The 16,877-nt window shown below is 41.9% G+C and overlaps 1 protein-coding gene across 4 annotated transcripts in view; it reads left to right on the forward strand.

Annotated features, from left to right (window-relative positions):
- The window catches only part of LOC126855063 (homeotic protein distal-less), a 95,055-nt gene that overhangs the window by 16,983 nt on the left and 61,195 nt on the right, over positions 1–16,877 (forward strand). For 3 of the 4 annotated variants that reach the window (XM_050602420.1, XM_050602417.1, XM_050602418.1), the window contains exons 2-3: positions 122–2,399; positions 9,616–9,839. In XM_050602420.1, the coding sequence (XP_050458377.1) occupies positions 1,886–2,399; positions 9,616–9,839 (738 nt within the window). In that variant the 5' untranslated portion in view covers positions 122–1,885. The remainder of the gene's footprint in view (positions 1–121; positions 2,400–9,615; positions 9,840–16,877) is intronic. The other variant, XM_050602419.1, reaches the window with a different exon arrangement.

Genomic DNA, 16,877 nt, shown 5'->3' on the forward strand with positions numbered 1-16,877 from the left:
AATTATTTTATAACACATGTATTCAATTACCATTTATAATAACTCGTGTTGACCCTATCTCTCTCATTGTTACTAGCATTTATTTGAATAAAACAAGCTGAAAGTAACAATTTGCTTTCAGACTATCAGCCTTCGGAAGATCATCCACGATGAAATAATCCGTCTAAGTTCAATTCAACTCTCAACAATCGAAATACTGGAATACTCAACAATTGGAACGTCACTCGTCTCTCACCTCGCGTCAAAGTGAGCCTGATAGCTCAATGAATCAAACGAAGCTTGAAAGAAGATAACAGACGCGATTCTGCGGCGCACTGGACGATCTCTAGCCTTGTTGGAGTATATCTTGGGCGATATCAGCCGGACCTAATATCTTACGAACGAACGGACTTCCCCGGGCAGGCAGGTATACAGAACACCTCGGCGCATCGTCGGTCGCCCCGAGGGCGACCGAGTAGACGTAGGCGCGGTTGTTCTTCAGCGACACCCATGTGGATACCATAATGGCCTCCACAACTCCAATCGCCGTTGGAGACTTTATATATGCTTGGTGGGGAACGGCACGATGCGCCAATCGCAAACGCGCCTGGCACCCTTCACAGGCTTTGCCTTGAGTAGCGCCGACTGTGGCGACTCTCGGAAACGGTGAACCAGGCTCCGGGGAGCGGCTCGGGCTTCATTATGTATCATTATACCGGTCCGCGTCGCGCGGTGTGCACTGCAGTTACTGGAACCAGGCGCGCGTGTGTGCTTTTCTCTCCTCTTCTATACGCCCTGGTCATCTCGTCGTCTTCTTCTTCTCTTACCTTCTTCGTCCAGTACGTGCGCGTATACGAGTCGAGCGTGGCACGATACGCGCTCATCGGCATCAAGTGTAATCGTGGCGCGACGCGCGTAAAAAGCACACCGTCGCCGAGGAGGTGCGCGAGCGGGCGCGCGCGCGTGTCGCGTAGTACGTGTAATTAAATCGGGCGCGAGTGTTGAGAGATACGAAGAAGCGATAGAGTACATCGATCTCTCGAACGGATTGTTTTTCGTCATCATTGCGCAACCACCGTCCGTCGCGCCGATGTGATCGCGGACTATTGGTCGTGGCGGCGTTTGGTGACGCTGGAGCTGCGCTCAAGGACTGTGTCCAAGTGATTGTTGAAGTGACGTTCCACTACTCGTTGTAACGCGAGTGTAGAGGACCGATATGCCGACGGCCTGCTCGCGACGTTGTGACGCATCTCCGTTTGGAAGCCGAGCGACGATGAGCTGACGCATGGCAACCGGACAGTAGCGTCAATCACGGACTCTCTCTCTGGCTTTGTAATAGTGCTTTCGCGAAGAGTTCGCGTGTGAAGTGGACAAGTGTGACAAGTGGTGTCCGAGCTAAGAAACGAAAACATCCGGCTGAGCGACGGCTGAGTGTGATGGCTCACATGTAGCATAGACTGTCGCACACAGTGAAGGAAAGGAACGAAACATCGTGATAGTGCAACCTGACGAAAATAATTCAGTGCGAACAATCGAACGATATTTACTTTCTACGCAGTATAAATTAAAAAATTCCGAACTAAGAAGGAACAAGCTATCCGACGGCAGCGGTTAATTCTCTCGCGATCCAATGTCGGCTCGCCGCGTTTATTCTGACACTTGTTCGACATAGTCGCACGCGCTCATCGTGTAGAGTGGCCCCAAGATTCGGGCCCCGTACGGAGGACGCGCGGCGACGACAACGTCGTCGGCGAGTTTGGCGAAGATCGTGGGCTGTGGCGGCGGCATCGACGTCGTGTCTAAGGTGGAGCGTCCGGGCAGCACGACGACGCTCAACTTCACGGACCTGGGGAGCCCATTCGGGGCGGGCGACCCCTGTCCGTCGAGTACCCCGACCCCGAATAGTATGTCAGGCGGTGGTGGACCGACCGGCGGCGGCAGCGGTGGAGGTGGTGGCGGTGGCGGCGGCGGTGGCGCCGGTAACGGAGGCGCCAATTCTGACATGGAGCAGCATCTTCATCACGCGGGCCTTGGCTCGGTGACGCCTGGGCCACCCGGCGGAAACGGCAGCGACAGCACGACGTCCAGCACGCCGGTTTCCCAAAGCGGCAAATCCGCCTTCATCGAGCTCCAACACAATAACCTTTATAATCCGGCGAGTCTTCGGAGCGGTTACCCGGGCGGACACAATGTACCCGGGGCGCATCAGTTCTCGCACCAGGTCGGTTCGCTGGCTCACCAAGGCTCCGGGCCTGGCAGCGGCAATCAGCAGCATGCGGACGCGGGCTTCCCCAGTCCTAGATCCGCGCTCGCCGGATATCCGTTCGCGCCCATGCACCAGCACAACGCCTACGGATATCACCTGGGATCGTACGCCCCCCAGTGCCCCTCGCCGCCCAAGGACGGTGAGTACCCCAACTGTATGTATTCGCAGCCTTTTTTACATTTCTATTAGTATATAAATCTAGTTTATTAGATCGCGAATGATTCTCTGTTCCGTGCATCGACATCACCGAATCGGATCGCCATGTTTCGTATCGATGGTAAAATCTTGAAGAAAATATGATATAGCGAGATTAATTTCGTGCTCGTTAGTGTTGAATCGCTATGATGAATTTTATGATGAAAAAATTTTCGCGAGTGCGAGTTGCGAGAGTGCAAAGTGTCGTCATGGAACGGAGATATCATCGAAGGGCTCAAGGCGAAAGTGATTATACATAATCGACGACGTAGCAAAATTAATGATACTATAAGAATTTCTCTCGCTAATTATAATCGGAGAAACGCGTCATGCTCATAGACAAATTTGTTTTCAATTCAATAATCTGGTATAATAAATCAAAAATTTTATGATATCGTTTTTCGAGACGAGATTAAAGATTCGGAATTAAATATGCTTTTGAATATTAACTCGCATATATATTCACACACCTTGAGCCTTATATTTTAAATCTAAATAGATAAGAAGAGAGATATTTTGAAGTCGTCTATTGGTACGCTAATAACGACTTCAAGATGCGAATATCGTGTTATAACATTTGTCAAGAATGATACGGTCACCTTGACATGAAGCAGAAATAAGACGACGACAGGCGTTTCCGGTGGGTCACCTGTACCCCGCGCGAGCGTTTTATTATATTACGACTTTATTGTGGCCGCGGGACTTTTATTGCCCTCGTCTCTTACCCCCCGCTTGGTGAACGTCTTAATCCGCGTTAGCGAATTTCCGTGCGACAATAAACGCGGAACGCTTATGTCTCCGTGGCGTGAGCACAACAGATGTTGTTTCGGTTTTGTTCGACGTGGAAAAAAAGAAAAAAAAGAAACTGCGCGTTCACCGCGATTTGCTCGCTTGGTTCCCGCGGTTCGCGATTCTGTCAGCCCAGTTTTACGCTGTCGATTCACTCGCTCGCATCGTTACCCTTCCGCATGCAACATTTTAGAAAGTTCACTTTACATATATATATATATATATATATATATATATATATATGACACTATTCTTATAATCTTTATCTCCATCCTACAAAAGAGAGATTATCAACTCTAAAAAAACACTCTAAGAAATCGGACGTGAAAGTTTTTATAAACAACGGACATATCTGTGCATTAAAATTCATCCATTCATACACACAACTTTCTTTTTTTTTATATTTAAATGTATTTCATTTTTAAGCTCGTATATTTTTCATGAATGAGATAATTAATTTATCGATACAATTTTTACTCGCAGGGCGTAATTTAAACAAAGATTTTCGGGATAAAAATAAAGGTAGAAAACACGAGGTACAAAAAGAAAAAACTTAGAGTAGCAGGTAGTAGCAGCCGGTCGACGCCCTAGCTATGTCACAGCACAATGAAACGGAATAAGATATATGACTAAGAATCTTAGGGATCTAAAAAGTCCCGCAAAGCGGCTAACGAACGAGACAAAAAGATTCGGGACCAAACGGGAGCAGTCACGGCTTCTCTTCTCCAACAGTTCTCGCTCGTAGATGTTTCCTTCCGATCATCTCGTTTCTTTCCTCATGTTTTTACTTCTCAGAATGGCATTAGCGCGATGTAATCGCAATTTTTGTCTTACTCAAAATCACGAGTCAGTTAATTGCGATTATTATCGGATTCACTCCTACTTTATCGCGGATCGTGAATCACTTGAGACATTACACGATTAAATTATGATTTCGATGAGTATTTTCATAAATACATTGTCATTGGAATTCGAAAAAATTGGTTATTTCAAGATAATTATTCAAGATGTTTAGCCACAGTAGAGCCACAAATAATACAATTAATTTAGATTGCCTACGTCAATAAGTTGTCTTATCATATTTCATTGAAATTGTCATTTTATTTATACCGCATGCATGTACATCTTTGACGCAGTTCTCTCATAACATGAGCCTATTGTACATACACATCCGCATCGCGAAATCGCGTGATCGAGATAACTTATTTTGCCCGAGAGAAAGTCCGCGCGTGCCGTTTAGCTCCACGCGGCGACATTTGCGCGCCGGTTTCTCGGTCGATTGCATTTTCAAATATAGTCCGGGTTACCGTCTGGAAATATTCCGCCACATCCATGGCAACATTCGGCGAATAATTTATCGCGGCTATGTATGTGTAGAGCAACGAGGAGCTCCGCGTCGGCGCGCGCTTAGGCAAACGCGCTTGCGGAAGAGACCGGATAGTGCGGCGACAGTTTGCTACTACCCTTCGTTCGCGCCCCATGAATTCGTAACATCCACCATCGCGGCATATGGCAATCTCCCGGGCAAGTCCGTGCATTTCTACGTAATCCGCCGCGGGGCACTTCGACCTTCTCGTGCACGCAATTTTCGTGGCGCTTCTCTCGAAAATTACCGGCGAGCTTCCCCAACACGCGGCGGAGAGAGTATCGCGAAAGGGTTCGCCGCGGAAAAACTTTTTTTTACCGAGCGGGAGGAATCCTCGCGAGCCAACACGCGGGGCACGATCGGGGGAGCGCAATGCTCGCGACGAGCGATCGCTCGTCAGGGGGTTGAATTCTGACGCACGGGGAAACTTGCGTTTCGCCCTTAAATTACCGGTCATTTTCCTCTGCAACTTACACGCCGCTCGCTTTTTCATAAATCGTTTGGTAACGAAACGCATTATTCCCGATCCGTTCCGCGAGCTGCATTGTGGAAATTTTATCGATGGGTTCGCATAACTTCAGCAGTTATGCGGAAAAAATTTCTCGAGCGATAGTTACGTTGCAATGTTTTGAGACTCGTTGAAACTTGTCACATTTCTCTGAGGCATTTTTTATAGAAGCAACGAAAGAGCAAACGCGAGTTCATACTGTGATAATCAAAAATATTGTGACTATTAATAAGGTCAATCGCGCCGATTTAATCAATTGAAAGAATAAATACAAAATCACAATTGCGATTTGTCTAATTGCTAAGGAGCACGCCATACTATTTGTGCATTCCATTCAGACAATAAAAATGATTCTGTCTCTTGTCCATCTAGACAACGTGAAAAATTGCGATTATTTCTGAGCGATTTTGATTATCCAATTGAAATAGAGGTGACGCGGTAATTGCGCAAATTTTACACGCGTATTATATAATACACGTCTATATGCATCGATTCGCAGCACAATTAGTCGCAACACTTGTTTTTAACATTGCAATTTTTATCTTTTTTGTCATGCGATTGTAAAAAATTCAATCGAAAAATAATTGTATGAATATTAAAATCGATCTTTGAGATGAAAATAGAGATAGCAAAAACAAGAATTTTTAATACATTTATTAATATGTATTAATTAATCTGCGTGGAGTCATCGATCGAACCAATAACCGTCGTCATTCTATTTTGATATTCTATTTCCAATAGAAAAATCTTTGTTTGATTAATTTCGTAAATACACGATTTAATAACGAATTTTCTGAATTAAATAATCTGTGCTTCGATCAATGGTCAATAATAATTAATAGTCGCTGGATCCTCACAAGAGATTCAATAAGAAAATCGTTTTTTGCGCGAGCACATCTCGCATTTTATTTGACGGTTCGAATTTTCTAAGAACTCCTAATCTCTCGCGCGCAGTGTCTAATTTCTAGAAAGACACGTTCAGCTTTCGTGAACTCTATATATTTGCAGATAAGAGTTGAAATATATGATACTTTTATGCAACTTTTAGTGATTAAAGTGTCGTGTAAAATATGAGATAATTGTTTATCCATACGTCCAAACTGTCATCGAATTTCTTATTGCGTATAGGTGCCTTATGTCAATATAATAATTTTTTATAATTTTTTTTATATATGTTTGTTACTCACACAAGTTTATGATTATAATATCGGTGTTACAAGCATTTTTTTGAAAATTAATTCATTGGAAGCGCATTTAGTTGCGATGTCGGTATTATCGCCGTTATTCGCGGTGTTTTTTTATTTCAGGAATGAAATTGTCTGATATTATATACGAGCATGAACGCGACAAGCCGCGAGAGTGTAAAGAAAAGAATTGTACACATGTCGATGTACACATGGTTGATCCACGGCAAATATATTATATTTGTGATATATTTTGCACCATCGACAAATCTTATCGTTGCGTCAAGTATAATTCGTTGTCGCCGCGTCTGTATCACGCCCGTTGTCCCTGTTCCCTCGAATGAACGAACATAGTTGAAGATGAAATCCAATTAGCGGGGGGGTTTCTCTCGTATCAGTCGAGGCGCCCGTCGGTATCTCGCATCAGTCACCTGACCTGACGTCCGACTGCTGCCCGACTCGATCCGGAACGGTCGAAAGACAATGCTTACCCAGGTCCGAGTGATGGATTAGGTATTAAATGATTGTTTTCATAAGGATTAGGTAGAGGTATATACCGATCTAGAGAACACGGCTTGGTTTCTTTGAAATCCCGCCGAGCCACGGTCGAATCTTACGGATCGCTCGGATTTGTATGAAAGTCGTGTTTTCTCAGGAGATACATTTCCAGATATCTATCAGTTATGTGCTCTCTCCGTACAGCTGCATTATTAAAATAACAACTAATATTGAAATGTTAAACAATTTGAGTAAATGAATCTCGCATATTAAATATGTCGTGGAAAAGTTTGAATAATACATATTTTAGCGCGCGTATATTATTACCGAAATAATAACACATGAATATATATGTATAAGTAATAATTGAGATAAAAATCATGACTTACAAGACATTAATAATTTTTTATTTAGATTAATAGAAATCGTTTTTTGCCGAGACAAATATAGAAATAATAAAATAGTTTATAATTGTAAAATAGCTTATTCAAAAATTGTCAGTACGACTTTAAAATATTTGAATAGTTACGGATTTTTTAAAATAGCATCTCTGTGACTGAGCGAAAGAATGGATATTTTCATAGTTAGAAAATAAAAAAATAAACTTATGCTTTTACATAATTTGTTGCGCGCAATGTGGTAGCGATATAGGAATACAAGATGTCGATTCAGCGACAATGTTAGACAGGTTGTGTTAAGTCCAGCCTAGAGCAGAGACGGACACCTTGTAATTTCAAGTTCTTTGGATTGAGAGCCGTGCGCCTACCGTGTGATTATCAACGTCGCATTAATCGCTCCTCGGTGGGCTTATTATCATACGTTCGGTTGGGTTTGATTATGTGACTCTAAAAGAACCTTCGGTAATGCTAGGCGGTTGAATACGCGCGCGTGCACCGCGGCAAAGTAACACTTTGCGGCAGTTTCTGCCGCTGCCGCGCATTTTGCATACGCCTCGGTGTTAACAACCATAGTCTATCCTCTCTATCGTACCCCTCTGGCAACGCGAACTCTCGCCGAGCGGCGCGAGAGAGAAAAAAAAAATGCATCCATAAAACAGTACCTCGGTCTTTTCACGCGTGCGGGGATACTCTTCGCCCCGATCGACGTCGCGTCGCCTTAACCAGCTGTAATTAACAACGGGAGCTCATAATCCCTGCTAACGCCTCTATAAAATTTATCGCGCACTATTTTACGTGGCGTTGATACATCGCGCGACAATATTAACTCTTGCATCATGATGGAAAAAATATTTATGACAGTGTTGATCGATTATAAAAAAAATATTTTAGTCTCTTTATATAAAGTACATTATACTTTTATATTCGTTTTATCTGACAATTTTTTTAATTGATTTTAATTATTTCATTAAGATGTCAAATCTAATATATAAATAAAAAAATAGCGAATAATTTATATATGAAAATAATTTAACATATACATTTTAGACATGAATAATTGTCAAAATTGTCAACAAAGTATATGTTATTAATAAAAAGAAGAAGAAAAGATGAAAGTAGTTGCAATTTAATCTACTTTTTGTCTTATTCCCGCGTTGTCAAAGAAGATTCTTATACTAATATTGTACACGCCCGGTTTCGCTTTGAAATTGCAACGCGGGGAAGATAAACACGAGCGTAAACACGCGATTTCATCGCCACGGCGTAATGTAACCTCGCGGAAAGTTTATGGGGGGATCATTATTGTCTCTTTTACGCACGATCAAAGTCCTGTTGGCTCCCGATCGGCTCTTCTCGCTCTTTCATCGTCGACACGACACGCTCATATGTAAATCACGTAGAATCACGCGTGCGTGAATACACTCGGCGGTTCGCTTCGAGTAAATTACTCTAATTAATAAGTCGTTAATTGTCACGTAGAAAGAGGCTCTCTCACGCCTCGCTTCCAATCGTCACGTCGTTTTATTTCGAAAAGTCTCGATGTCAATATCTCCGTTTTTATTCGCATTATTGTTAATCGCTCTTTGGTGGCCTTTCCTCTCAACTTATGTTGAAAATCGCTCGACAAAACGCAGCTATCGTCGTAGAAAAAATGTCCATGGCTGTTTTCTCTTTCTCTCCTGGGAAGAACGTGCGCGCGCGCGCGATGAAAACACGCAACATGATAATCGCGATATAAAAATAATGAAACAGATTCCATGTGAGATAGGCGGCGCGGACGCTGGCGCGATGCGCACCTCTATCGCCAACTCTACGCTACTTCATTGCATCGCTTTAAGATTGATATATGGCTCCGTAATTAATTATCGCGCCGTTAACGCACCGCAGGGCTTTTTCTCTCGGTGTTGTGTGTAGGGAGGCCGCGCATTTTCTACACTGTGCTAATTATCTCAATTCGTAGTATGCGAATTGAATAATGCATTTATTTTATCAGATAATTACGCGCGGCTTATCGAATAAAATATTCCGGCTGTGTGTTTACGCTATTGTCTCCCTTTCTTTGCCTTTTGAAAAAACGACGCATCACTTCCGTTAATTTCGAGACTCTTTGGGAGCGCTTCGGTAAACGACGCTTCTTTTACTTTTTACGCGCATTCTCATATAAAAGTCTTTCAATCAGAAAAATCTTTTGTAATTAAACGTTTAACGCGATGCTTTATCGTGTAAAAGAACATCTTATACAAGATAATTATTTTTGTACACAGAGATTTATTAAATAATCCAAATTCTTAACTATAAGATATTAACAACTTTTTGTCGTGATATTGCAATACACATTATTAGTTAGGTTTTAGTTTTATTTTGTTTTTAGTTTGTACGCAAGTAGTGAAGAGGATTCTGAAAGTTGATATTAGGGTGGTGCATGTTCGCAGACCTCTCGCCATTAGGTGATAAAGGCGGTAGCCTCGTCGACGAGCTAGGCGGCGGCGGCGGCGGTTCCCTCAGGAACGGCAAGGGCAAGAAGATGAGGAAACCGAGGACGATTTACAGCAGCCTGCAATTGCAGCAACTAAACAGGCGGTTCCAGAGGACGCAGTACCTCGCGCTACCGGAAAGAGCGGAGCTCGCGGCCAGCCTCGGACTCACGCAAACACAGGTCAGTTCTATAGGCGTATTAAAAGACTCTAGAACGTGAGCTTCCCACGACGCAATAGTGCAACGATAAATGGCTCTTATCTCGCGCTACTTGCGACAGGATAGCATAAACAAATTATGATAAATGTAAAAGTAGAATATTTAGCGAGGGAAATATAGGTTTTTTTCTCGATATCGCCCATTTTTTTAAATTATTTAGTTTTTACCTGCTAAAATGACGCCATTTATTTTTGTACACAAGGCAACAATAATTTTTAAATATTCAATAAATCATTTTTATTTTTATTTAAATTTACATGAAAAATTATTCGAATATTTATCGTGATGACAAAAACTACGATGTAATGTGTTTTCCGTGTAATGGAGAAATTTTTTTTTTGCTACGAACTTATTGAACTCTTAATTTATACACATAACAGCGTGACAGCTGTGTTTTCACCAAACGATAAAATATCCGGGACATATATTTCCGCGGGCGAAACAAGTTTTCCCCTCCGAGATATGCATTATCAGGAAATGCCGTCGAAAGGTTTCTTGAAATTGCGTAAACGAGGCAATTCTGACGGTGAACAACAACGCATTGTATCGAAGCCGGTTGTTTTGTCCGGCTAATTACAGAGATCTCGCGTCACGACTAGATTTTTGAGTTTTATCGAGACGATAACGCGCAATATACTCTTCGTCGCGATTGACGCGATGGATGGATCCGGTTTTGTATACTCGGTCCACCGTAGTAACGGGAGCCAGCGATAAACGGCATCTGTCAGCATTATCGGCACAAATGACTTTAGTAAATCACTGATTCGCCACGCCCTGGACATTGGGGATAGGGTTGCTGCGCCAGTGTGTCCAGTGTATCGAGGCGGGGAAAGAGAGCGAAAGAGACAAGTTTGCGAACTAACGAGGTGGCCATAAATTTTCTCTCGGCGATCGCGCGAGTTTTACGCGAGCTTTCCACACAAGCAAAGGCTTTATGCGCTCGTCGCCCGGTTTCCAATTAACGATTTATTAGAAAGATCGAGCTACATAATCAGAGAGACGTTAATTAGGTCTCATCCGTATATTATAGATTTTTCGAGACACGACGATTTATCGAGCCCAAAATTCGAAGCTAATTAAAACGTTTTCGCGACAATTTGAATTTATTCGGATCGATTTGCATATCGCATTGACAGTTTATTAAATGAATATCCTCGTGAATTATGTCCTTTTTCGCTATTTTCCTATCGAATTGCAGTCTAACGAAATAACAAGTTTCTTCTCGCAAAATTATGCGTTTCATTGATTGATGCGAGACAACATGGAGCAATTTTCGCGGTTGCTTTTTGTGCGTTCCTCAACCCCCGAAGGAGCGTGTACAATCGTCGTAGTAACGCGTATGGCGCGCAGTGCATAACTGCGTATCACGCGCGTAATCACGGGATAACTGGTTGTCGTAGTTGGTTGATGTCGTTGCAGGGGGTCTCGGACCGGATAATTTCATTAGACGGAGCACCGCAGGAGTTGTTCTCCCTCCACGTGAGCGAATGAATCGAGCGCGGCGCAACCTGATGAGCAGTCGGCGTCACGTTTACTAAACACCATCGTTCTCTTTAAATCAGCAATAGCTGCGCGCAAGGAAAATATGATTAGAATACTCTATAAGATTATATTTTTTGCAATGTTATTAAAACGCATCTGTTATTGAATTCTTTCGCGTTACATCGAATAGCCATGTGAATTAATAAACATCAAAATTCAATATATGTGCATATTAATTTTCGTGTACGATAACGTTGTTGAATATCGTAAGAATATAATTTTTAGAGATATTCCTTTCCCGCGACTATAATAATTCGCATCGATAGAGCTAATTGGATTTCACGCATCAGATATTGCCGTAAACTTTCTTTCTCGCAAAATGGGGGGGAGGATGACTTATATCTTTAGCAGAAAGACCCGGCATCTCCGCGTCGAGTTTGGGAAGAATGCGTTTGCCGCGCGCGATCGGCGCAGCTCTCCTCAGCAGGCACCGTGCATAATCCGTAATCGCCCAATCAAGGCGTTCGACCAAGCGCGCCTCTGCCTCTGCACTCTTGGCCCTGCTACCGTCGCGCGCTAGCTTTCTTGTCATCGCCACCAACATGGCGCCTTAGCCTTCAGTCTCTTCCATCTTCTCCTCTTTCCTCGTCCCCTTCCCCTCTCCTCTTTACGCCACGACAGCCACGTCGTCCCCCCCCGGCGATCTCTCCCCCTCGCATTTCCCCACCGGCTTCTCCCCATTCTCTTTTCCTCCTCTTCCTCTTTTCCTTCGGCCTCAAATGGCCAAGAGGAAAAGAGAAGCGGCGCAGAAGGGAGGGGAGGGGAGGGGAGGTAGGAGCGAGATCGAGGTGAGGCGGCCACGCATCTCTTTTTCTCCGAGGCTTCAATTTGAGGACGTGGTAGCGTTCGTGCCGCCGGTGTACACGAGATACGCGAAGGGGGTGCGAAGGGGGTCCGAAGGAGGCCAGTGGTAAGGAGGGGACGAGCAGTGAGGAGCAGGGAGGTAGTATACTTGCTCACGCGAAGTACACACGGGCAACACGCTCTCGCTCTCGCGTGGATGTATACGTTAGGGAGACGTGGACACCAGCACGCCTGTCTGCGTTCCTGCCACGTACCTTGGGCGTGGTGCTTCCTTTTTCTTCCTCCTCGCCACGACTAACGTGCCCGATCTCTCCTCATTGGCCCCGGGAATGCGAACACGTCGAAGCGAGATTCGAAAGTCGCGAGAGGGAAGCTCGCGAGTACACGACGTGAATTTGAAATTCGTCTCTGTCATCCCGTCTATCGCGACGGATGCGACAAGCATCTTCGTAGCAACCTTGGGGGGGACGAGAATCTCGGAGGGCTCGACACGACGAGATGAAATAGATTAAAAGAATCTGTTCGTACTTTCATGCCTCATATGTAGCACTACAGATATACATCAATGCTGTTACATCTATCTTACATTCAAAATTTTAAATAAAACTGAATTAAATTTTTATAAAGATCTAGTATAAATATCATATATATATATATATTTTTTTTTTAAAGCGAACTTTATACACAAGTTTTAGATTCCAACTTGTTCTGAAGCCTTTATATAAAGATTGTATAGAATCTTATCTAAATGCGGGATATAAACAAGGATTTGTAACGACAGATATATTTTTGCGGTCGATGCTTTATTCATTAAATTTTCGAACCTTTACATCGATCTATCTCAAGAAAGCGAAAGAGCGAAGCGGATTAGATCATGTTCTTAAGATCATATCCACTCTCTTGATCAGTTCTCTCGATCTCTCTTTTTCTCTCTCCCGCTGCCGATTAAAATCATTACGCGGTTTTTCTTCCTTTTTCCGGCTACCGTCGTAATGCGACTACTTGCGAAACGTTCCGTCGTCCTTGTCTTCGTAGCAAACGTCGATTCACCGATAACCGGCCGTTGTGTCTCCGTTTTGTGTACGTGTATTTCCACCTCTTTCCCTCGTCCACCTTTCCCGCGCATTTATCAGCGTCCATTTATCTGCCTATCACTGCGTTCACTGTAGACACGTGTACGTATACACGCATACACGCGCTGATGGCCTCTGTAAGCCTTTCGTTTCGTTATCAGACCAGATGTGTTAGATAGCGGGCACAGTTTCTCGCCGGAGAACAATGAATCGGATAATTAATCACGGGTATATGGTGTATCGGATCACGAGGGTCACTGCCGGTTCTGCAATAAATCGTTCGGTTTATGAAAGTGTTATTTATTGAATAAAATATGGCAGATACGAGACTGCATCGGGCAATTTCTTATATTGCATGCGTGAAAGTAGTGACGCCGTATATCTCGATATACTTAAAATTTATCTCGTTTTCCTCCATATCTTTCCTCTATATTTTTAGTCAAATCGGTTATCGGTAGGTTCGAAACTTTTTAATTCCCATTCAAATTTGCATGTATCATATGTATATTTGAGATTTCTCCGATATAGCATAATTCTATATTTCAAAATTAACTCATCAGACACGACATATTTTTTATTGCTAAAAAATAAGAGATATATTTATTATTAATATAAATAAACCGAATTATCGAGCAACCCTTAAATAAATTTGCATATATAAAGTATATAAACTATCTAAGTTTAGATGAGAAAAAGAAATATGGTTGCTAGTTAGAATTTATATAGTTTATCGATGATCTATAGCAGGGCGCGCTCTTTCGTGTCGTTATTAGAGCAGATACAAAAGATAGTAGAATCAATTTCTCTGTTGGGGAACAATGAGCAAGGTAATTGATGACTTGGTGCGCTCGACCGTATAAATCATTGAAAAGGTAGCTTTGATGCCGAAACAATGTCGCAAGGCAATGCCGGGAAGTTCGAACACGTCCTTCAGAATGCATACATTATGGATGATTCCTCAGGGGCTGCACGATTCGTGTCTATAGCTATAAATTAATTTACTCCTTAATTAATTAACCGTTTTAATAAAGTAAGTGTCAACAAGTCTGGCGCATAAATGCTAAATCATTGAAGTCACTTGGGAATTTAGAAGCTCGCGGGCAAGAATCGATATGTGAGCGGAGAAGAACTTCGTTATTTTAATGACTTTTCGGAACTTGGGAAAATCCGACGAAACGCATAACGTACTTCATATCACCGTGTAAACTTTTTAATCGAGATTTACGAAGTTTAGCGAAAGGTCTGACTGCGCGTGTTTGACGCGACGTAAAGTTTGCCGTGAAAATCCCGACCGTTTTCGGTGAAGTTAATTAAAATACTTTTCTGTTTGCACCTGTAGTTACTTGGAAGCAACTGAGCACATATATATATATATATATATATATATATATATATATTATAGAGAATAGATTTATATGTAAATGATAATAAATAATAATTACTTAGTGTTTCTTTGTATTTTTATATTTAAAAATTTAAAAATTATTGATGTGTTCTCCACATATTGGAGAGCCATATTTTTATTTTAATTTTAATTTCCAAAACAATATATGAGAGCAATATATAAGTGCTATATAAAATCTTCTACTTTATCTACTATATCTACTATATCTTTTATGGATTTGTTAATGTTATTTTTCGTTTAGCTTTACTCCGACAGACCTTGGCTCTCAAAGAGTAATAAATCTATTTTTTTTTTTTTCTCTTATACATATATCTCTCGTTTGCCCTTTCGATCTCTTCGTACTCTGGCCCAGTAACCGGCATTGATCCCGCTCATCGCGATATTATCTCATCGGCCGACTCGTGCATGTCAGGATAGGGATATGTCCATCGTACGCGATCAGCGTGTTGCGCACGCTCGCTCTCACACGCGCTTACCGATATCAATCCACCCCCGTCATTATCGGCACAATGAAACGAATAAAAGTTTGACCGACATGTCGCTATCGGCTTGTATCTGTCAATCGCTAGTCTACCGTCTGCAAATGAGAAAGTTTCGCGACGCACGCGATCCTCGGTTCGATACAACTTATTATGTATTCCGAGTCGTGTGTATGCATTTTTATATATACGTCACGAGTTTAACAGATTTCTTCGCGAATTTTCTCGCCAAGGAGCGTTCTAATGTGGAGAATCTTTCACATGGGATGTCTTGAAACGTCTCATAACGGTATTTACAAATACTTCTAGATATGTGTGTATTTGTACAGTAAATTTTAATGAGCATATTGTTTTAATGGAATTTCTCAGTTTTTTGTTTTGCGCATCGTTTAAGATTGCACGTCGGCTTCGCCGATGGCAACTTTCTCGTATCCGACGAACCTTGTAACACATCATACGATTGACGTTTCCGTTGTTTAATAGAAACGTTAGTGCTAGTATGTCGAGTATATCGAGTATATGCCCTGTACTTTCTTTTGTTACTAGCAGTATACACGCATATCTGATTGCGACTTTATATAAATCGCCGAGGAATAATATTATTCATATATGCACAGTTAAATCATGTTATAGTAAATTCCCATAAAAATTGCACTGAATTTATTACATTAAGTCTTTATAAGAGTCTATTATATATAATTATACATGAAGAGATTTATAAAGAGATCGGATTCCAATGAATGTTTGCATTGAAATTGCATATATATTAATTCCATATATATACTGATGCATATAAATTATGTAGAATCATCGAATTCTGATTCATATTGCGACAAAAAATTGTTTATCTATCTCGTTTGATTGATCTGTTTTCTCGGAAAACGCATGCATTAATATTTTATGATGAGGTATCAAGAAAGTTCCTTTTTCATTTTATCCCAGGATTTATCAGTTTCGCATGGCGATTTTTTTTTTTTTTCGCTTATCGCAATCGGTTATAAGAAAAATGCTAATATTTTCAGCCATTTTTCAGATCAATATTGAGAATCTGATGTTAATCAGAGTAGAGTACTGGAGTCAATCCAGTTTTTTTTTTTTTCAAAATTTTTATAAAATTCTTGTTTGTACTTGTCATTCGCATTTGTTGCAAGCGTAGCGCGCGATATCAGATTGATTTCTTGCGCGATAATTAATATCGTCAAACGCGGCGTGAACAGCAAGAATCCATCGAAACTGTATCGAATCGCGATTACATCATACGACAACACGTGCGACGAAAAGAAATTTCATCCTTGAATTATGTCCAGTAATTTCTATTAAATGCGCGGTAACATTGGCGTGCCTTTGCGCGCCCGACAGCAAGTTTTTGTAACTTTTATCATTTTCTGCGGTAGACGATGCGAGAGAGCGACAGGGCTTATTGATTATTTTTCTAATCTACCGGAGACAATGGAGAGGCAAGTCACGATTATGCTCAACAAAAGGCTGTGTCAACCTGTCAACGCGCGTTCATCGCGATCGCGATGCTGGATGCCTCTTTTACTCTACGCGCTATAACTTGTTGCTAGCAATTATGAGAGACATGATGAGATTGATATTTAAGAGTTACAGAAATATAAAACAGTAACCATTAAAGTTCTTTCATGACTAGAAAATTATTTTGATATATAATTAAAAAATTTTTATATGTATAAAAA

This window comes from Cataglyphis hispanica, chromosome 15 (assembly GCF_021464435.1).
Source record: "Cataglyphis hispanica isolate Lineage 1 chromosome 15, ULB_Chis1_1.0, whole genome shotgun sequence".
NCBI lineage: Eukaryota > Metazoa > Arthropoda > Insecta > Hymenoptera > Formicidae > Cataglyphis > Cataglyphis hispanica.